This window comes from Podarcis liolepis (genome assembly GCF_965112155.1).
Source record: "Podarcis liolepis genome assembly, chromosome: 2".
NCBI classification, from domain to species: Eukaryota; Metazoa; Chordata; class Lepidosauria; order Squamata; family Lacertidae; genus Podarcis; species Podarcis liolepis.
In genome coordinates, this window is record NC_139555.1 from 38077924 (window position 1) to 38100559 (window position 22636).

Genomic DNA, 22636 nt, shown 5'->3' on the forward strand with positions numbered 1-22636 from the left:
GGGCAGGGCAGAGGGGGCTCTGCCTTCTTCCTTTTTGTCATGGCTCCATAGCAACTGTTTTCAGAAAACTTATGCAGAAGCCATGACTGACAGTGAGGATGGGAGTGTCAAGAAGAGGGGCTGCTTATGGATTTTATTATGGGCTCCTTTACCTTTTCTACTACAATTCAAGCATCACCCTCTAAGCTCCTCCATATGTTGGCAAAGCCTTCCTTACCATTTTGAGAAGAATTAAGCTGGCTCAGTCTTTGACTTGCTGCTGTTTTTCCTTTTCAGAAAAGTGAATTCCATAAGTTGGCTAACGCTAAAATATTCCTTAGCGATTGCTTAGCTTGTGACAACTGCATAACATCCGATGAAGCAGTCCGAGTGTTCCAGCAGAATCAGAAAGAGCTCTTCCATGTACTGAACCTCAATAAGGTAAAAGGAATGGTGCTTGCAGGTACATGCGTATGAAGAAAACATGCTATCTTAACATGGAAGATTGAAACAATTGCTTGTTCCCATGAATCCCCCCTTCCTGTTCCCAAGTTCTCTTGCTCCATGTCATCTGCCTTTATTTCCAGACATTTTAATCCTCTGGGTTCTTTATTCCCAACTTTAAAGCTCTTCTCACGTCTTCTCTACTTAACAGCCTCTCCTTTTACCTATTTACGAAACATCTCCTGCCTGTCTTCTGTTTTAGTCCTAAAAAAAGTGTTGTTCCCAACTAGATCACTGACTTCCTTTTTAAGCCTTAGAAATAGTATAATCCCTTCGTTTCCCCAGGCACACGGTCTGGGTGGCATTTTTCATTCTCTCCTTTTTCCTACCACAGATCCAGTTTGTTGCTCAGTCTCATTGGCTTCCATTTTTAACCATCCCAACACCCACCTTTGTCTATGACTGCTACAGTTCTTGTGAATTCTCTATTTCTCGTCTGGGTTATTGGGACATTATTGGTCTCAACCGTCTCTGATCTGAAATCTTTGGCTTCCATCATAAGTTCTGATGCCTTTCTGGTTTTTATTGTTCACTTCCTTCTCCTTTCTTCAGGTCTTGACACTGATTCCCTCTCTCTTCTGGCATTCAGTTGACGATAACTTCATATCCAGATATTTTCACTAATTGCTCCACCCAGTGCTTTTTTTCCTAGAAAAAGTGGTGCCGGAACTCACCATGAACACCTTCCTCATTCTCTTAGAATGGCAATAGCGCCTACCTGAGAGGTGCCAGAACTGAGTTCCTGTGAGTTCTAGCTGAAAAAAAATGTCCTGGCTCTGCCTTACCTATCCTCTTTCTTTCTCTGCACCTTATTATCCTCTTCATTCTTCTGGCAATCTTCTTCTGAAACCAAGTGGACAGGATTCTGTGCTCTTCTTGTGTTAGTGCAAGGACTTTGGGTTACATAGTGGAACTTGCCCTCCCTCTCCTAGCCCTGTCCCCGCCCCCCGCTACATCCCCTACATCTGTTCTAGATGTTCCCTCAATCCTTTGGAGCAGATTTGGGGAGGGTGCATGCAGGGAGAAGAGGGGAACGTAGAAATTTTAGTGTGATTTCATTTCCTAACGAGTTGTCTAGCTGTTTGCCTTTAGCTCTCTTAAGGTCAGAAGACAGAGGGTGCTCCCAGACAGGTGTTTATTATGGGATTAGTGCTGCTCATGCGTGCAAGGTTTTCGCAGCATCCGCATGATGATGTTGGCATCAAAATGCTAGCCAAGATTATTCACTCCAGAGAGTGATGTATCTAGAGAGAAAGAGGGCATCATCAGTTCCATCACCAGGCCGCTGCACTGTGTCTCCTCAGCTGTGCGAACATGACTGCTGTGTGCCCATTTCAGGTTTTAAGGCAAAGGGAGAGAGTCAGTTCTGAAGGCCACCCTTCTACTTTGGTGGGCCTCTGGCTGCAGGCTTAACTGGTGGTGGTAGGAGCAGTAGCAACAGCAGACCTTCCAAGTGTCCCTTTTCCCCCAGGGATGTCTCTGATTTAGAGAAGCTGTTTCTGATTTGATCCCGGAATGTCCTGCTTTTCCTTAGGATGTCCCTATTTTCATTGGATAAATATTGGAGGGTATGGAGTTATCCAACCCCCAAGCTGTCTGAAGGGAATCCTGTATAGCAGTGGTTTTCAACCAGTGTGCAGTGGCACCCTGGAGAGCCTTGAATGATGGTCAGGGGTGTCACTAGCCTCTGTCCCTCTTTCTTTCTTTCCCTCCCTCCTCTAATGCCCTCTCATGTCTCTGCCTCCCCAAAACTTGTGTAGCTGTTTGTTGTAGCAGCCCTGCTGCCGTCACTGCTGCCTCCCAAGGTAAGGTCTCACATTCACCTTTGGTAAGGCTAGGGGCATCCTCTGCCCAGATCCCTGTGGGGCAGTGTGAGGAGGTACCTGTTGCTGAGGTGGGGTGGGGAGCTCAGAGATCAGGGGCGGCAGCAGCGGCTGCCCAGAGGACTCCCAAGGAGAGGAGAGAGGAGAAGAGGCTGAGGGAATACTCCGCAAGGGAGGGTGTTCGAAAAAGGGCGAGAGGGTGTCAGCTCTGCAGGCAAGGGGTGACATAACTGGGTTCCTGAGCCCCACAGGGGTGCCGCAGAAAGAAGGCAGTTGGTCAAGTGAGCTGTGGATTCAAAAAGGTTGAAAATCTCTGCGTATAGGGAAGTTTTTTTAAAAAAAAAACAAGTTTAATGTTTTATAATGTTTTTATATGTGTTGGAAGCTGCCCAGAGTGGCTGGGGCAACTCGATAAAATGTGCAGGATATAAATAGTAAAATTATCGTTATGGAATGGGACGTCCCTATTTTCATGGGAGAAATGTTGGAGGGTATGCAACAGTGAGGCTTACCTGGTGGTAGCTGGCCATTTGAATTTACCTACAGTGCCTCCAATATAGCAGTGCTCCAGAGGCACCATGGGAAATCAAAATATCAGCCCACAGTGGGGATCCGCCATTTGAATCTCACACAGTACCCCAAAGCAACATTCTATTAGGGGCATTATGGGAAATGAAAATGGCCGCTCACTGCTACCACCAGCAGGTTGGGAGAGAGATAGAAAGGAGACCAGTTGCTACTGTAACATTTGCACTGTTTTCTTGTGTGAAGAAACAATTTGCTATATTGTAGTAATTGCCAGTTAAGGTGTTCTTCCTCTTTTCTCCCCTTTCCTTAATATTGGAGGTGGGCGAAAGCAGTGCTTCTTCAGCACAGAACTCTATTTCCCACAAAGCAGGGTGGGGGCAGGAGAGGGAGACGTGAGAAGGAAAATTGCCCACTTCCTTGAAAGCTTTTTTTGAAAAGCTGGATTAACCTGTGTCAGAGAGCAACTAATACAATGCAAGGAAGTCATCTGATGCAAAAACTATATCTTGAACTGTTGCTGTAATGCACCTGTATGTTTTGTTGTGTATTGTTTTCCAGAAATGTGATACCTCAAAACACAAAGTGTTGGCAGTGTCTATATGTCCTCAGTCCTTGCCTTATTTTGCTGCAAAATCCAGTCTCACTGTTACCGAAGCAGCCCAGAGGCTATGTGGTTTCCTCAAAAGTCTTGGTAGGTTTGTTATGGTGAAAAGGGGAAAAAAAAAAAAGCCAAACACAGCGTTTTTCATTTATTTTTGCATTTTGCTTCCTTGGCAAACTTTTACAGCATGTGTCAGCTTGGTAAAATATAGGATTGTGAAACAATTGAGCAAGGGATTCATGGATGGGTGTGTGACCTGAGTCATTAACACATTGTGATATAACAGGGCACTTAGGAGAGTGAGGAAAGGGTGAGAACAGAACATAGCAAGTTTTTGTGGGTATCGCTTATAAACAGGGAATGTAAAAGTGTGCTATGCTGCATCTGAGTGAGGGATGTGGAAGGAAGCTATCTCTAGTGTGGAATTTAGAATCCTCACGAGATTCCTGTGGAGATCATCAACTAGTGCAGGGATGTACATTCAAGAACACAGGAAGCCGCCTTATATTGGGACAGACTATTGGTCCATCTAGTTCAGTATTTGGCTGCAGTTCTATAAAGGGTTCCAGACAGGAGACATTGCCAGCCATGCCTGGCGATGCCAAAGATTGAACCTGGGACCTTCTGTGTGCAAAGCAAATCATCTACCATTAAGCTATGGCTCTTCTCCTAGAGGGAGAAAGATCAGGGTGGTATCTGCTGCCTCCACCCAACCACCTCATCAAACCTCCCTCAGTTCAAGGAGACATCTGCAAGGGGGCCTTGTATGCATTTGTGTGAGATGCACAGTCCTCCTCTGCTGCTGTGTTATAGTTCTCCAGCACTGGTGCTTCAAACACCAGAAGGAGAGGGATTCCAGAGGTCAGGAATGAGCTTCTGCCTCTCAGGCACCTTTGTGTTCTTGTGCATGATTCCCATGTCCCTTCAGCACTTAAGGACCAGATCTCAGTAGCAGAGCAAGCGCTCTGTGTGCAGAAGGTCCCAGGTTCAGTGCCTTGCATCTCTGGTTGAAAAGTTTCTCAGACCACAAATTATGGGAAAGAGCTATAACTCTTTATTTTTAAATATGATAAAAAGGCTGGAGAACGTATGGAATTTATGCAGGGAAACAACATATCTATTTCAAAACGAATTGTTTTTTTAAATAGTAACATGTTCTGAAAATTAATCTGGTGATGTTTTATTGCTTGCCTTTCTTGCCCGTTTTCCTCTAGGAGTGCATTATGTCTTTGACACTACAATAGCTGCTGATTTTAGTATTCTGGAGAGCCAGAAGGAGTTTGTGCAACGGTACCGCCATCAGAACCAAGAAGAGCACGCCATACCCATGTTTGCTTCAGCTTGCCCAGGTGAGAAAGGCAGTCTTAGGCACATTGTTAAGTGTTACAGAGCAGTGAATCCACCATCTGTCCCTAACCCTGTCAGGTTGAACTGGCCAGAGCAGAAGATGGGCTTGTTTGTTGGACAGGATGGGAGTTCTTCCTTCTTTTTCACTATGCAGCTGCTCCACCTCCAGGATAACTCATTTGAGGCCTTTTTGCTTCTGCTGTTGACCTGAAAAACACCACCACTATTACTATTATTGACATTTGTGTCCCAGCCTAGTTCACGTTCCCATTTCATTTTCACAAGAAACCTGTGAGGTAGGTTAGGCTGAGTGTAAGTGACTGGCCGAAGGTCACCCAGTGAGTTTCATGGCTGAGTGGGGATATGAACCCTGCTCTCCGAGATCCTAGTCTGATACTCTGACCTGTCCTCCAGCCAGGTGCTCAGCCAGCCATTGGTAGCATTCTGCCAGCCAGAATGTTCCTGGGGTCTCCACTATGGCAGAACCCACTGGCTAGATCTCTATGTTAACTTGTGCCCACCTCCAGTCATCAACATGGGGCTAGAGGGTAGGGCTGAGTTCTTTTCAAGGAGTCAGAGTTCAGATGGATGTTGTTTGGCTCATTTAGGCATGCTGAAGACACTGAGGTCTTGAAGCTTCGTTTCTGCTTTTTTGAATCTACTGCCTTCTGTGTTCTGGGTCCCTGGATTATACTGTGGCCAAGAAAATCCCCTGCCTTTCCATTACGAAGCATGGGGCCAGTTTCACTTCTGCAGCCAGGTGGTGTGCAACCCCAAACTCATGACTGATAGAAAGTCTTGTGCTGCTGCTCCTCTTTGCTTACGGTGCAATATATATCTCACAATCACCCCCACCCAAAAGCATATCTATTACTTGCGTGTGTTGGTTTTACTGCAAGACAATCAGGGAGGATGACTATGTGTTCTGGTTTCCTGACATCTTCCTAGGGCCTGCTTTTTAAAAAAATAAAAATAAAAATCTAAATTAGAAAGACTAGCACGATCTTGTCAACCCCCGATCAACACATATATACCATATCCGCGATGTTGACATTGGCTCCTTGATTGCCATGGCAGCTCAACAAACAAATGTGCCATTATACAACACTGTAATAAAGACATCATTTTGTAAACACGCCAGAAATCTAGTTAATCTGGAAGGAGGTTTGCATGTTAAAATGTTCCTTAATTCCATCCGGGTCTCACTCTCCAGATGCAGATGAAATGTACTAATTTTCAGCAACATATATTTGCCTGTCATGCCACAGGAAGCACCACACAGAAGGAAATACATTGACTCTAGAGTAAGTGGATCTACTCCACTCTAGGTATATTTTGAAATAAGGGGGAACAGATAAAGGAATGAAAGGCAAAGGCTGTAAATTACATCCTAATTTGCAGATCTGTCTGTGCATATATTTTTTTCTTTTATGGTTCTGCATTAAGTTGCAGCTGGTGAGTGAAAGACCACTGGCCTACTTTGGGGCAGATAAAAGGCAATGTTTCAAGCACTGCTGAGAAATCCTGGTCTTTTGAACAGGACCTATGCAGAAACAGCAAGTGAGTGATTGCCTGGAATAGTCAAAGCTTTATCATCCACATCACAAAAAGAAGTGGGTGATTCCTAAAAATCTGAGTGTCTTTGGGGGAAGATCCCACCTCTGCATGCATAGTACTGCTGTCATTATTGTTAAGAATCCCTCTGAGTTAGTTAATATTTCCTTGTTGCACAAAAACTGAGGTCACATCCACACCATGCAGAGCGCTTCTATGCCATTCCAGCAGTCACGGCTTCCCCCAAAAAATCCTGGGAACTGTACAGTGGTACCTTGGGTTAAGTACTTAATTCGTTCCGGAGGTCTGTTCTTAACCTAAAACTGTTCTTAACCTGAAGCACCACTTTAGCTAATGGGGCCTCCTGCTGCTGCCGTGCCACCGGAGCACAATTTCTGTTCTCATCCTGAAGCAAAGTTCTTAACCCGAGGTACTGTTTCTGGGTTAGAGGAGTCTGTAACATAAAGCGTATGTAACCTGAAGTGTATGTAACCCGAGGTACCACAGTAGTTTGTTGAGGATGCTGATAGTTGTTCAGAGACCTCTACAGAGCTGTATTTCCCAGCACCCTTAAGAAACTGCAGTTCCCAGGAATCTTTGGGCAAAGCCATGACACTTAAAGAGGATAACAGTGCTTTGAATGAAGGGATTGTGGTCTTAGATTGTGACTTCCGTGCTGAATCTCCCCTCTCCTCTTTCACTCCCAGTGTGGGGCTATGGGCAAAAGCAGGAGGGCTCTGGTTACAGCAAGTCCCCTGCACTCCAGCTTCCCTGCAACTGGATTTTTCAAGTTCAGCTCTTTAGTCAATAACTGTGCAGAAAGGGCCTAGGCTAGGCGTTTGTGTGGGGAGCAGATAAAAGTCTCCTGGGGCCCCGTGGCTCATGCTCCAAGTCTATTTGCATATCTAAACAATGACTAAGGCAGACTGCGAGGCTGGAGTTAATTGACTGAACTCTGTCTGTTTTTCTTCCTGAAAAATAGATACGTGGAGGTCAATCAACCTATGAAATGACTCACGCTATAAACAGGAAAGCTTAGCTTTGGCTCATTAAACTCCACCAAGGTTTGTTAGATTATAACACACATTATAATAAGGCACAGAGGGTTTCTTTAAAGAAAAAAGAAAGAACCCAGCTTCATTGGCACAGTACCAAGATGAGTCGTGCTGCAAATGGCAGGACCTGATAGTGCATTGATGGAGACCTGTGCTCTAAAATGACACCAGCCAGAAAACAATTGTCTGAATGCATCTCACCCTGTGCGTCTTAACATACAGCTATATATCCGGACATGTCAGAGGTCAAGGAATTCATTTGCCTGTAGATATGGGAGGCTGCAGCCGAAAAGGACTAGGATGAGAGATAAGGAAAGCAGAGTGTGGTGCTCAGATAAGTTGCTGCTGTTAATCGTAGCTTTCACAGCCGCCATCTCTGACCTGGTCTCCTCCTGATGTTCTGGATTTCAGCTCCCATCAGATCCAGCCAGTGCTGTCACATGAGGGGGATGGCTCCACTGGTGGATAGATTCTCCCTTCCACAAAATATTAATGTTCAATAATCCAGCATGAACAGGTTTCAGCTGCCATGTTAGCCTTGCCATGAGTTCCCCAGAAGTTAAGCCATTCTGGAGCTGGATGGGAGGTGGCTGCACCATAGAAACACAGCTGAAACCACTCAGTGCTTGAGCGCCACTTTTTAAAGGTACAAAATTGTTTGCTTTTTAAAGTAGACCCTGGGCGGTTACCATGGTGGGTCCTTCTGGGGCACTGGAGCCCCATCATCTGCCTGACCCTACTTTGCTGTGTTCCGGGAATAGGAGATGCCACCATTAATGAGACAACCAAACCTGCACTCTCTGTTCCATCATGGTGTCCTGCAGCAATGGCAGCACCAGACTGCAGAGAGACAAGATAGGAAAATGTTAGCCTGGCTCTTGTGCAATAGGGACAAATGCTTTCCACCCACTATTCAGATGGAGAGCAATGCAGCTGACAGATCTGATTGGCTATGCCACGCTGTTGCATCATGTTCACTATGTGGTCCCTGATTATGTGGGATCTTGCAGTGAAGGGATCTTTGGTACCTAAGAATTGGTACCAAAGGAGCAGTGGATCAAGTCTATAAACAGGCATGGGGGAAAATGTGAAAGATCACATTTCTGGGGGACTTGCCACTCCTCTTGTAAACAATTTTTTCACTTCAAAGTGTTTGCAGTTAAAATTCAGCACAGCCCTAATCCTGTCACTCTGTGGCCACCGAGGACAAAAGGCCATTGGGGGCCAGGAAAGACCATGTAGTTTATACATCTTCCAGAAGCAGGTGGGGTACAGGGGCAGTGGCTGAGGAACTTAAGAGGAGAAACTAGAGGACTGCTGCCACCGCCCCCAAGTATCTTGCTGCTGACGCTTTTGACTCACTTTGTCCAATGGTAGAGCAAAACATAGCAGCTCTTTTGCTTGGGATGTACTCCAAGAATAGCTGGTACAGTCCACACCTCACCCCAGTAATGTACAGTGGTACCTCTGGTTACGAACATTTCTGGTTACAAACGCTTCTGGTTACGAACTCTGCTAACCCAGAAGTAACTGCTCCTGGTTGTGAACTTTGCCCCAGGATGCGAATGGAAATCGCACACCAGAGGCCCCATTAGCGAAAGTGCGCCTCAGGATAAGAACGGTTTCAGCTTAAGAACAGACCTCTGGAATGAATTAAGTTCGTAACCAGAAGTACCATTGTACCTCAATAAGCATCCACGATTGATTTGGGGGTAGGATGCATACCTCATTTCCCCCCACAATAGTCCTCACAAAATATGAGCAGACAAAGGCTCAGATCCAGGGACTTATGTAGGAAAGCATTTCTGCCCTTGCGCTCCCCCCCCCCCCAGGTTCAAATTGGGCAAACCGGATGCACTTAACGCTGTACTTCAAACATTGACATTTGTACATGTTTTTATATACAGTGGTGCCCCGCAAGACGAATGCCTCGCAAGACGAAAAACTCGCTAGACGAAAGGGTTTTCCGTTTTTTGAGTCGCTTCGCAAGACAAATTTCCCTATGGGCTTGCTTCGCAAGATGAAACGTCTTGCGAGTTCTTGCGAGTTTGTTTCCTTTTTCTTAAAGCCGCTAAGCTGTTAATAGCCGCTAAGCTGCTAATAGCCGTGCTTCGCAAGACGAAAAAATCGCAAGACGAAGAGACTCGCGGAACGGATTAATTTCGTCTTGTGAGGCACCACTGTACTGAGGTTCTATCATTGGGTGGGTGGGGAGTGAGATTTGAAGTCCTTCTTAAAAGTGAACAAGGCTATGTAATGACATTGGAGATAAAAAGTTATGGAAAGCAAAAAAGATTATATTCCACGAACCTCATTATCAGGTCAGCGTAATAAAGTGAGTCAAGTGAGGAATGTTCTAAAGCACTGGCTGAATGTTTAGTCAATAAGGGAGCTCATGTTATCATTCCTCCATTTTTCATTATTTATCCTGCTTTGGCTGACGAACTTTCTGCTATAATTCTCAACCTTTCCTTCTTTTGGTTCTGCTCCCTTAATTCTAGGCTGGATCCAGTATGCTGAGAGAGTCCTCTCCAGTCTAGTGACGCCACACATTTGTACTGCAAAGTCACCACAGCAGATCATGGGCTCCCTTGTCAAAGGTTATTTTGCCAGGCAGCAGGTAACTTAACTATTCCTGGTATTCTCTGGACAGATAGGTGTGGCATGTGTTGTGTGACGGGTGACACAGCTTCAGCAGCTGGCTCCTCCAGAGTGCTTGGCCTCCTCCAAACTGTGCAACATACTCCAGGCCCCCTCAATCTTGGGGGCCTCCTGGCGCCTCTGGTTGTGGCACCCACACTATGTTCTCTGAACTAGACCTCTGTTGTTGAGCAGGTGAGAACCTTATAGGAGAAGGTGTTGTTAGTTCCTATTTTGCCACTGAGCAGCTGCTTGGAGTCACAGGACTCTGTTTACATTCCTGGGATTCCATACTATTGGAAGTCTCACGGGAAGGGAGACGGGATGTGACGTTAGTGGTTTCCTGTTTCCTTTGCTCCTTTGTTCAGTTGCTCTCTGCTTTCATAGAGAGAGGATGTGTTTTCTGTCTGCGTAGCTTAGAAATAAAACTCTTTGCAATGTAGCCCAAACCTCTCGTCTCTTTCCTGTGCTGGAAACTCTGCTGACTCGGGGAACGTGCCTTGGAGCCTCATCAAAGGCTCAGGTCGTTAAACATGTCGGGAGGCGATTCCGAAGGCTCGGCTCAGAGGAAGATGAGGCTTTATCAGCTAGGCTGCGCAGAGATTCCGACAGGTGTTCCCCCAGGCATCCCAGACCATGTGCGGCCTTCAAGGTCAAAACCAGCATCATGGATTTAGCCTGCAAACTGACTGGAAAAGCAAAGGAACTGACATAAAACTGGGTTATAAGTGTCCTTAGGCAAAAGCTGTGCCACCGCATTCCAGATCAGCTGACTTTTCTAGAGGTGCTTTGATATAGAGTTTTGCCAGTTTCACTTCCACTAGCAAAAGCAGGCTTTTTTATTTTAAAAAATCCAATTTGAGGAAGTTGTGCTCTGAAGTGTTAATCTGTGAAATGCATGGGATATTTGTTTGACTGGTGTTTTTTTAAAAGCAATGTTGCACTTCAAAGAAAAAGACAGAATGACCTTTGGTTAACCTACAAAATAAGGAAAAGGAGAGTGTGTTAATAATCCTCATCAGTTATATCACTGAGGCCACAGATACAAAAACCAAATATCTATACCAAGATGGCTCAGATTCTGTACTAAGAAGTCAGCAATCAACTTGTGACATACCACTGTACTGCTGCCCTGCTATAGGTGTCTGTGATACCCCCTTAGCCAGTTGAAACATGGCTATGGCAAGAGTCTCAGATAAGTTAGCGAGGAGGCAGAATTGCGTTTTTCCACTGATAAATTGTTTTATTAATGGGAGCATGTGGTTTCTCCACTACAGATATGCTGGTTGAGAGAAAAGACAGTTGTCGTACTCCTATAGCAGCTGAGTAACAGCTGTATGAGGAAACAGTACTCTGGGAAGGCACACAAAGTTCCAATCTAATATGTCCAAAATGTGTGAATAGCATCCCGGAAAGGTGTTTTTAATCCAGTGTGTCCCCAAATGCTTTTTGCTTTTCTTTCAATATGTTTGTTTTCTTCATCCATCAGAATCTGTCCCCTGATAAAATTTTCCACATAATTGTGGCACCTTGCTATGACAAGAAGCTAGAAGCCTTGCGAGAAGATTTCCACACCCCTCTGTACAATTCTCAAGATGTTGATTGTGTTTTGACGTCAGGTAGGCATCTTCCATCCAACATGCTCCTGTTGCTATTTTATTCAGTTTTTCCCCTCTCTTTTTTTTTTTTTACACAGGCAATGAAATTAAAACCAAACATAGCAACAGAGCCACCTCCACAGCTGGAGCAGGGTGTTTGGGAAGGGAGCTGAGAGGCACCAGGGGAAATATGGGGAGGAATGCCCCTGTTGTGGAAACAATGTGGTAGGTCTTTGTAGAAAACGAGATGCTGGACTAGATGGGCTTTTGGTCAGATCCAGTTGAGTTCTTCTTATGTCCTTAGCTAATATATCAGAGCAGATCTAGAATGTCTGGAGTGTCACATTTACTGCCTCTAGAAAACTGATTCTCCCCCACATTCCTGGTTGTATCTCTGTGGGCTTAAGCATCAACTTAATTTCCCCTCTACAGGTGAAGTGTTCCAGATAATGGAGCAGAGCAAAGTATCTTTGAGAGAAATAGCTGAGGTGGCCTTTGATACCCTGTAAGTAGCATTTGTGAGATGCTTTTGTTTTGCTGAAAACATCTTAACATTAGGTTAAATATATATGCATACATAAAATCATGACCACTTATCACATTTTTTGACAGGCTATAATTTTGTGATCTTGGAAGGACACATGGCAAAGTGGTTTTCTTCAGCCTGTTATTGTAAAAAGGCTGTGTATCCGCAGAGCCAGCTCCAGGGGTTTTTTTGTGGCCCTGGTCACGTTGACTTGGGTGACTGTGTCTCCCACCGCCAACCACCCCCTGTCATTTGGGCTGCCCACCTACAGTGCTGCAGCAATTCTATTCCCTCTCTGTGGTTTAGTAATATACTTAAATGGTTTTAGTTCTTGGCTGGTAACCACTAGAGCAGTGTTTCCCAACCACTGTTCCGCAGCACACTAGTGTGCCGTGAGATGTTGCCTGGTGTGCCGTGGGAAAAATTGAAAAATTCGAAAGATTTAAAAATAAAGTATTTTATAATTTTTCACATTTCTGTTTACTTACTATTTCATAATAAAGTAATTATAAAATACTTTGTGTTTATTTGATTCCTATTCAAGAGAATTACTTTATATATAGTCAATATAGGCACAGAGTTAATTTTTTTAACATTTTCTAATGGTGGTGTGCCTCGTGATTTTTTTTCATGAAACAAGTGTGCCTTTGCCCAAAAAAGGTTGAAAAACACTGCACTAGAGCACAGATATACACCCATTAAGCTCTGTTGCGGGATATCCATTTCTTCAAGGTGAGCCTGCTCTTCACCTTCTTGCTTTCCTCCCTTGTTTTATGAGGTTTGATGGGATAAAGGAGGCCGAGTTAATCCGTCATGATGGAAGGAAGTCTGATGGTTACCTGGAGCACATATTTAAATATGCTGCCAAGGAGCTCTTTGATACCGAAGTGAAGGATGTCGTATACAAAGCGTTAAAGTAAGTTGCACATCTGAATTAAGTTTATCAGAAAAGCTGATTCAGAAAATTGGTACATTTGGCCTCTTCACATGTTGCATTGCAGCAAAGGTAGCTTTTTACCACTTTTACACACAGCAGAAAATGATGGCCTGTCCTGGTGCGTGGACCACTAAGGGTGTATCACATGTCAGGTGAAGACCTATTTAACCCAGGCATTTTAAATGCTAATGATCATATAGATATACATGCACACATAGTATTTAACATTTATATATACTGTTGAACCAATGGTGTCAGCTATTAGTGGGCAACCCTGTTATCAAGGGCACTGCAGTCCAATTGTGGCTATGCTTCAGGCTGGAAAAAGGGGGCCTTTCCCCCAGATAAAATGTATTCCTGACCATCAGGGCCAGACGCAGCAATGTGAAGTCCACCCTTTCATCCACGTACCTGCGGCAACCCCCCTCCCTGTGTGGAAGACCCAGCCAAGAATTTCCAGTTGTCCCCCAAACTAATGCTGCATTGAGCATCTTCTCTGTGTGTCTTTTCAGAAACAAAGACTTCCAGGAGGTCACATTGGAAAAGGATGGCGAGACGGTGCTACGCTTTGCAGCTGCGTATGGCTTTCGAAACATTCAGAATATGGTCCTGAAGTTGAAAAAGGGAAAGTGCTCCTACCACTTCATAGAAGTTTTGGCCTGTCCTGGAGGTAACAACAAATCTTAAGAGATTACCGCCCCCCCACATACCGGCAGGTGTACAATAGACAGGTTAAGGTTCTAGCTTCTGTCCTTTGTTGGTTTTGGATGGATTGCAGGTTCTTCAAAGACCCTGCTCAAAGTCAAAATGCTGCATTATATCTTCAGCTGGGACCTGTAACAAAGCGTTGCAGTGTGGAGTGTTCCTGTCCAGCCAGCCAGCTGAACCCTTTCTCGAGATACTCCAATGTCCCCCTCTCCAATTCTTAATATTCTATAGTCACTGAGCATGCTCAGTCCTGGTTGGACTCTTTGCAGCTTTGTTTTGTTTTTTGCACCCTTGGAGTTCCCTCCCCCCTAAATATTTTTGGGCAAACTTTGGACTCCCCACCCCCTCTCATTTCTCAGTAGCCCTGGTTTGGCTACAGAGCAGTCTTAACTGAGCACCAGATTTTGCTATTCACGTATATTATGATTCCTTTGCTACATGTTTTGTAGTTGTTCATTTTTTAAAAATACCTAGAATTCTATTTTACTCAGCGTTTGGGCTGCTGTGCGCAGTGTCACTCAGTGGACACAGCGTTATGTGGTGGCCTCATTTACGGCAAAGTAATAAAAGAACAACATCTGATATACTCCAGTACTAAATTTCCACTGGGTTTTGGTGTTGGAAAATGTAGAAAGGTGGTTGATCGGTGTTCCCCATTTGCAATGGGAGATGACTTGCTGCAGCTGGTTTGGAATGATTTTAATACTGGACTTCTTACATTGTGCTTTGTAGGATTTTATCATTATAACAATAAGTTTAAGTGTGTGAACAGTCCTGAGGGTTATTTATTATGAAGGGTGGTACAGAAATGTATTGATTGAATAAATAAATAAATAAATAAATTTATAATAAATACCATATTTACTTGAATCTAATGCTCACCTTTTTTGGCCAAATTACATTGCGAAAATTAAGGTGTGCATTAGATTCGATGGCACATTTACATCCGCCAGCAAATACTTTTTTGGTTTCAAGGTTCTGAAAACTGAGGTGCGCATTAGATTCAAGTAAATACAGTAAATGGGAAGAGGTGGAAAAGAGGAGAAGAGGGAAACTGCTTTAGGGAAACCTAACCATTGTCATTATTAAATCAGTAAAGCTTAGTTTCTCCAAAAAGTGTGCTAAAGGTATAAAAGGCTGGAATGAACAATGTATGTTGCTGGTCTGTAGACATGATGGGAAGACATGATGAGAAGACATGCTGGTCTGCCTTCCTTCCCCATCCACCTACTACACCTGCCTCGCCTGTGACATCATTAGACACCCACCCAAGGGTGTCATGTTCAAATAAAGGCCTATGTGCATTAAGTCCAATATACATGGGCTCGGATCATATGGTCGATTCCTGAATTTTATTTCGGCTAGACAGCACAATCTGAGACTGTGCGTGTTGGATCTTTTGTGCAAACCCCCTTTGAACATGCCACCCTCATGTGGACATTCAGGGATGTCAGAAGTGCAGGTAGACCTAATGCTTGGCCAAGGAAGGAACCCTCTTGCTCCCCACCATGCCAGACCAGAGACAGCTGTTGTCTGATCCAGGCCGATGTGTTTCTCTACATAAGCAAGCCAATTCTCTCTCCCGGCTTTGGCCTTTCACCCTTAGGGTGCTTAAATGGAAAGGGTCAGGCTCAGACTGAAGATGGAAAACCAGACAAAGCCCTGCTCAGGCAGATGGAAGATGTCTACGCCGCAGTTCCTGTCCGACTTCCTGAAACCAACAGGCAGGTACAGAAGCTCTACCAGGAATGGCTGGATGGGATGGACTCCATGAAGGTCCAGGAATCATTACATACAAAATACAGCACGGAAAAGCCAGCTGCCAACAATTTGGATATCAAATGGTGACCAATCAAAGGGCAAGACTTGCAGTAGGTTTGTTGTACATAGAGCGCCGGCAACTATTCTATGCAACTGGAGACGGAGGTACTGCTTAAATATGTGAACATTACAAAGAACTGGAACTGCCTTTGTTCTCCACTGGAATTGTGTAGAGTTCAATTGTTGCTTGAGTCTGTGTATATTTGGAATGTCTTTATTTAATCGGAGCCTGATACTGTCTGTGTGTGCGTCTGAGGACCTTTTAAGAGGCACAGCAAGTCTCTAAACTCCCAACAGAGGTACATTGGTATAGAATAAATTTACCAGAATCAGGGCATGTTGCAATGTGCTTTGATCCTGACTCTTAGTACGCAAATCTTTATGCCAAGAATCCAGTGCCATGGATTTTACTGCTCTCAGAAAGGTGTTGTGTTAGGTTTACAGTTTATCTAAGGCTTTTTATCATTACCAAACATCATATGCTACCAAAATATGACAAAACAAACTAACCAGTGATGCCATTTCCACTGTTCACATTTACTACTTTGATGCCAGTCAGATTGGGTGGCACAAAGAAAGAAACTTTGCCCCCTATCAGTAATTAATTTCCTTTTTATCAGCTTTAATATCATCTTGTGTGATTCCTTTGAAAAAGTAGAAACTGCTTCCTGTTCTCTCGTTTAATTGCCTTGCTTCTGTGGATATTTCTGGTCTGCTTTGGAGATAAAATAGGTATCCTGGTCATCTAGAAAGAGCGATGCACATGGGTGGCTGAAGATGGTAGCAGTCATGGGGGAAATTATCAATCCAGGTGGTCAAAAGGTAAGGCAGCAGGTTCATATAGGATCACTGGGCCAAAGTTGCAGAGGTGAGCAAGTCTAATCCAGTGGAACTAGAGATTAAGTTATTCAGACACAAAGGCAGCCAAGTCCAGTCCAGGAAGTTAATACACTTTTTGGCACTCAAGCCTGCCTAATAGCAAAGTCCTATGTGACACCTAAGGCAAGGATGTTTCAGCAATTTCTTCCACTGGTATTAAACCCACTCATTGGCAGATTCTGCTTAGGTCAGACCCTGATATCTGCCAAGACTAATCGGATTACACCCATGAGATTTCTTGATGAGTGACTAAGGCTGCCCTTATTTGGGATTCTTATTGAACTCAGTGTGACTTACTTCCTAGCAGACATGCATAGAACTGTGCTGTAAGTAACTACAGAACTACCAAGCACTGCCAATGTACAGCCTTTGTCTGAATAAATGGGGGAGACCAATGCATGATCACTGAAATATATGGAGGCTGTACACCAGCAGTACTTGACGGATCATGCCACAAAACTGTAATTCTAAACAGAATCCTTATCCTGCTCTGGAATACAATTTCCTCTCTTCCCGCAATATTATCCCCACTCGGTTGCACTGTTCAAAAACAAAACAAAAGATGAGGTCTTTGTCTGTACTTCCATTATTACTTTTATTTTATCAAATGTTTCAACAATGATCGTCCCCCACCCGTCTCTTAAAGGTTTCTGCTATAGCTTTGGCTTCTTCCATAGCTCCTCCTTTGTTTAGTTTTCCAATCTTAACACACAAAAATACGGGTATGCTTTGTTGTAATTTTTACTGAGAAATGCAAATCTTGAATGACCATCATGCAAAAAACCCACACAAGCAAGATGAGACCTTAAGGCTCTGATCTGTGCATGGTAAAAATATAACCCTCTGATTAGAGGACATTGGTGCTTCACTCCTCTCAAAGTGTCTGTCTGAATTCTCAGCCTGCCTCCCAGGAAAGGCAATGAAATCCTTGAGCCTGGGAGACGCTGACTAGTAGAGAGGTGTGAGATATGTTATCACGATAAATGGACTCAATATCTGACATGGGGCAGTCCTATGATTTGGACATTTGGGTCTCATCTCCTTTTGCAGCATAGAAGAGGTGTAATCTGTGTTCCGTGTGCATGGATTTGAATACATACATAAAATAAGATTGTATATATCTCAATCATCTTATACTTGCGTCTGTATAAAAAGAATAAAATGAAGCTTAAAACTGGTGCAGAAGTAAAACACTTCTTGAAACCTACCTCTGTGCTAGGAAAGGCGCTCAGAATGGCTGAGGGATCCTGGGCATGCTACTGCATTAAAATAGAAAAGGTGCGTCCACATGGCACATTCTCAGGGCATCAGATGCCTTATTGCAGTTTGTTCCCTTCAATATCTCCACACACACACACACACACACACACACACACACAAATATTTCTGCCTATTGTGATATCAGGGTGGGCACGCAGGATGCACAACTAGCTTCCAGTTTCATCATGAGGGCATCCTGGAGGGGGATAGATAGTGGCCTTTCCTAGGGATATTTTCTACATACCCAGTTGTGGTCTGCCATGCTGAACAGAAGCAAGAGAAGCTTCCATGTGGATGTATGCACAATGCCCAAATTCCTGTAGTGAGGCATAAGCACAGCTTTCAGTGTCTTCAAATTATGCTGACAATGTAATTTATTTTAATTTTGCTTCATTCATTAGGATGCCTTCAAAATGTGTTGAGTGCAATTCTAGCCTTACAAGTCCACTGTATAGTTTTTATTTGTAGATACACATGGAGGATATCTTGTGTTAAAATCCTTTATCTTTTAAAAAAAATTATTTTCCCTGCAGTTTTGTATACAGTCATACCTTGTGTTGCCTTCTGCTCTTCTTACGGACTTTCAGCTTACGAACGCGGCAAACCCGGAAGTGTTTACTTCCGGGTTCGCCGCCTGCGCATGCACAGAAGCAATCTGCGCACTTCACAGAAGCACTTGATCGCACATGCGCAGAAGAGGCGCTCTAGTTGCGGACTTTTCGGGTGTGAAACGGCACCCTGAAACAGATTAAGTCCGCAACTAGAGGTACCACTGTATAGGTTTTAAGTTGTTTGTTGGGGGCAATGTGTATATGTGATAGACCTTGAGAAATATCGTGCTACTTGGTATAGGTTTTGAATTTACTTTTACAAGCCCTGTGTTGCCTCCCCTTTAGGAAAGAAGCTAATTTTCTGTGCCAAAATGGAAGCTTCCAAGTGTGTATGTAGTGGGTAGAGAAAAGTTCCCAAGCGTCCTTTTGCAACTGGTTAAAACTCTGCACTCTGGCTGTGATACCCATGCTGATCAATAGTCACAGGAACAAGGTGGTAAAAGATTCTAATTTACAAAAATGCACTCTCCTACTTTTATAGTGGAACACAATTGGATAGGTATTAAAACAACAACAACAACAACAACACTTTGTCACTTCTCACCATTTAAACCATTTGGTGTGGCCTTTGTGCTGATAACACAGAACATGGCCCTGTCTAGAGACCAAACAATGAGAAGGATTCTTCAGGAACTTCAGGCTCGAAGCTCTAATTTGACAGCCCCTTGGCAGATAGTAGAAGCTTTAGTTGGCCTTCTCTCCACACACTGTGGGGATGACCTAAATGTAGAAGGACCATGCCACTAGTTTCACTTCTCTACAGTCCCATGGAGCTGACAAAGAGCTTTTCCATTACACACACACACACACACACACACACACACACACACCTCTCATTTTGGAGTATATGAATAATGAAGCTGCAGAACTTAACAAATTTGCAATGGCAGACTCCAAATTCTGCACAGACCCATGTGTCTTGTGGCATCAGCACTCATGAAAAAGGTGGGAAGTCTGTCAAGGACTGAAGCCCTGAATAACCTTAGGCTCCATCTAGGTTAGAGACATGGGAAGCACACACTCATCTGAAGGTGGACCCATGTGGGACCGAAGCCACTTATCGTACTTGAAAGTAGCTCCTTTTGTGGTCATTATAGTACTACCAGGTACTTGATTACGTGATTGCAATGTACTGCAGAAGGCTCCCACTTGCCAGCTACAGACGCAGTTCATTGTGACAGGGTGTTTATGGAAGCGCTGAATGCTCAACAGTCACAAGTAGGTATAATCTGCTGCTTTTTTGGAAAGTAGTTGTCCCGTGATTGTAGTAACTTAATGTGCTTCCCATCTTGTAGCTACTGCTTGCTGTTTCGCATCCTGTTACAGCCACTGTGGAAATCCAGCCATAGTGATTTGCTTCTCATTTGAATGTTGTTTTGGTACAGTTCCTTTCTGGACACACAGAATGTGAAGAGTATGTAGATGGGCACGTGTACATGAGCTTTTTTAAAAAAAAGAGGTTTTCTTAGATATCAAAGAGATTAAAACTCAGTCTAGATGTTTTGGTGTCTATGATGCCCTAAAATATGCTGTCATTGTAAATAGCAATCCTAGGCATGCTCACTTGACAAACCCATTCCAGATTTAGGGGGACTTTGCTCAGTCTGTCCAGGGTCCCACTCCACTTTGACCCCCTGATAACCGCAGGACTGCAAAATTGCCTTTGTGCATTAGGCAAGTGGACTACTCAGCTCCCCAGCCCATTGTAACACCACTGCTGTGTAAGCCCAGGAGGGTAGAGAAACTGCCAGCTTCTCCTTCATGCATGGGGCGACATTACTGCTGCCCCATTATCACTAGGTAAGCCACAAGCATAGCACCAGAGCAGTGCCACAGCTGTAGCTCAGTGGTAGAGCAGTGGGTACAGCAACAGCTCAGTGGTCAACTTTGCATGCAGAGACCCCTGTCTGAAATCCTGGAGAGCTGTTACCAGTCGTTGTAGACAGACTTCAGCTAGATGTCCCAATGATCTGACTCCGTATAAGGCAGCTTCCTGTGTACGAAGAGGGAGGTCAAATAACAATGGGTACTGGAGTGAGCAGGTAAGGTGTCTGCCCAGTATGGTGGGTGTTGACTGCAGGCCTGTTACTCACAAGGTAAATCTTCCTGAACTTAATGGGATTTACTTCCTGGGAAATATGCATCCATGAAAATCAACAGGATTTATAGGAATTTATTACGAGGTTAGGAATCAGGCCTGGTATAAAGTGAATAATATGCTCTGAATGATGGTACATGCATCCTATTCTAGATGTTTAGTATGGAGAATATCCAGACTATGTATTTATCCACTTGGGGTCTTTAAAAGGGGACCAATAAATGTTACAGAAATTTTCTGATAGGACCTCAGAGCCAAAGGATATTGTAAAATTTTAACATAAGATGTTTGCATTGATCTCTGCCTTTTCAACATGATTGTACCTGGACAATATTCAATAATCTAATAGAGTATGAATTTGAATGGCTGAAATAAAATGAAATGCAACAGTATTTTATATTAAGTATGCTTATTGCATTTGTTTGTTTATTTCCATTTGTGAGTTGCTTCCTGTGAAACATATTGAAACAATTTAACAGTAAAACTTCAACAATAAAAACTTATGTAGAATCATATTTAAAATCAAAGCTATTTCATACATAAAAACAATTTCAAATCCTGTGCAAATACAAACTGTGATAAAAAACACCCTCCACCTGAAAGGCTTGTTGAAGGGGGAAGGTGTTCAATAAGATGCTAAAAGGCCAAAGAGGCAGCCTGTGTCTGATGGGTAACAGAAGTTAGTCCCAAAGAGTAAATGCTGGCACACTAAACGCCAGATTCCTACATGGAATGAAATAATGCCCCTCCTGATGGGGTGCTTTCTGCAGGCTCTCTCCTGCAGAACACAGTGGTAGGTGAGGCAATATTTATTGTTGAATACCAGAGACAGACGTGCTTCTATAACAAGTAGTCTCATCCTAACAGTGATTATTCAAAATTCTAGCGTTTTCAGTCAGGCTTCTCTCAGCATCCAAACTGATTGACAGTTTGCTCTCTTTCATGGTGCCCCAAAATTTATTACCTGTGCAAGGCTACAAATGGTGGGACCAACCCATCGCTTGTTACATCTAGGCTGCCTCATTCCTCAGCTCCTCCTCGCTTAAGAGCTTCTTTCACTTACAGAGGCACTAAGGCTCCAACACTGGACCTGGGAGTACTAAGTACCATTAAATTCAGCAAATGTGTCTAGGATTCCATTGTAAGCCACAGGGGTCGTAGAGTGCCCACCAGAAAATGTTGGACTCAAACTCCCATCAGCCCCAGCCACTATAGCCAATGATCAAGGATGATGGGAACTGTAGTCCAACATTTTCTGGAGGGCACCACAGCTAACTCATTTGAAAGGGCTAAATTGTACTAAAAGACACCAGTCAGGCCAATTGGGCTGGTGCTAATGTTGCCACCTCCTTTGGGGACAATTCTTATAACTTTTGAATACAAGTGAGACACTCAGAGGATGCAGCACTCTTCCTCCATCTCACTCCCCTGCCTTATGTGGATCAACATTATAAGAGCTCTGCTGACACTGCATAGCGCCCAAGAGCATGTCAGGATATAGGTGTGACCCAGCACAATGCATGTGACCTTTGTTTAAAAAGCTAAAAACTAAAATCCCCACAAATCGACTGTGTGGTGGAGCAGGATTTCAGGTTTTAAACTCCCAGATCAAGTACCGGTACCTGCTGCCTCAGAGGGAGCGCAACCCCATCCAGAGACACACAAATCCACTCCCTGCCCACATCTGTGGTTAGCTGTGGTTCCTGCATTGCAGAGGGTTGGACTAGATGACGCTTAAGGGTCCTTCCAACTGTACAACTGTATGGTCTTCTCCATTTGAGGATTATTAGGCCGATAATTCGGATTATTAAGCAGAGAAAGAGACTCCTGCATAGCTTTTGCTCGTCCCATTTCACCACGTGGCCTTTGAGGTGAGGAAATAAATATGAAACTAAAAGGATCTGGAATCAGCAAGACGGATGTTTCTCCTTATGTACTACAGAGAAGCGTCCTGTCAAAGGAAACTGCGCCTCTTCGGATTGATTGGGCAGGAAGCAAAAAAGAGGAATGGTTTCGCAAAGGCATTAATTTTGTTTTGCCTTAGGAGTCCATCTTTCTGCTTCTACCCATCCATGCACTCCTGACGAAATACGGGGCGGGCAGTTTGCTCCCTGGAGACACTCATTTTCTGTCTGACAGCGCAAATTTTTGTATATTTTATTTTTAC

At 43.9% G+C, this 22636-nt stretch overlaps 1 protein-coding gene across 3 annotated transcripts in view; it reads left to right on the top strand.

Annotated features, from left to right (window-relative positions):
• Positions 1-20861, top strand: part of NARF (nuclear prelamin A recognition factor) — a 26730-nt gene extending 5869 nt beyond the window's left edge. For all 3 annotated transcript variants that reach the window (XM_083487604.1, XM_083487606.1, XM_083487605.1), the window contains exons 4-12: positions 277-420; positions 3393-3525; positions 4650-4784; positions 9893-10011; positions 11521-11650; positions 12062-12134; positions 12934-13071; positions 13605-13762; positions 15407-20861. In XM_083487604.1, coding sequence (XP_083343730.1) covers positions 277-420; positions 3393-3525; positions 4650-4784; positions 9893-10011; positions 11521-11650; positions 12062-12134; positions 12934-13071; positions 13605-13762; positions 15407-15648 — 1272 coding nt within the window. In that variant the 3' untranslated portion in view covers positions 15649-20861. The remainder of the gene's footprint in view (positions 1-276; positions 421-3392; positions 3526-4649; positions 4785-9892; positions 10012-11520; positions 11651-12061; positions 12135-12933; positions 13072-13604; positions 13763-15406) is intronic.
• The last annotated feature ends 1775 nt before the right edge of the window (positions 20862-22636 follow it).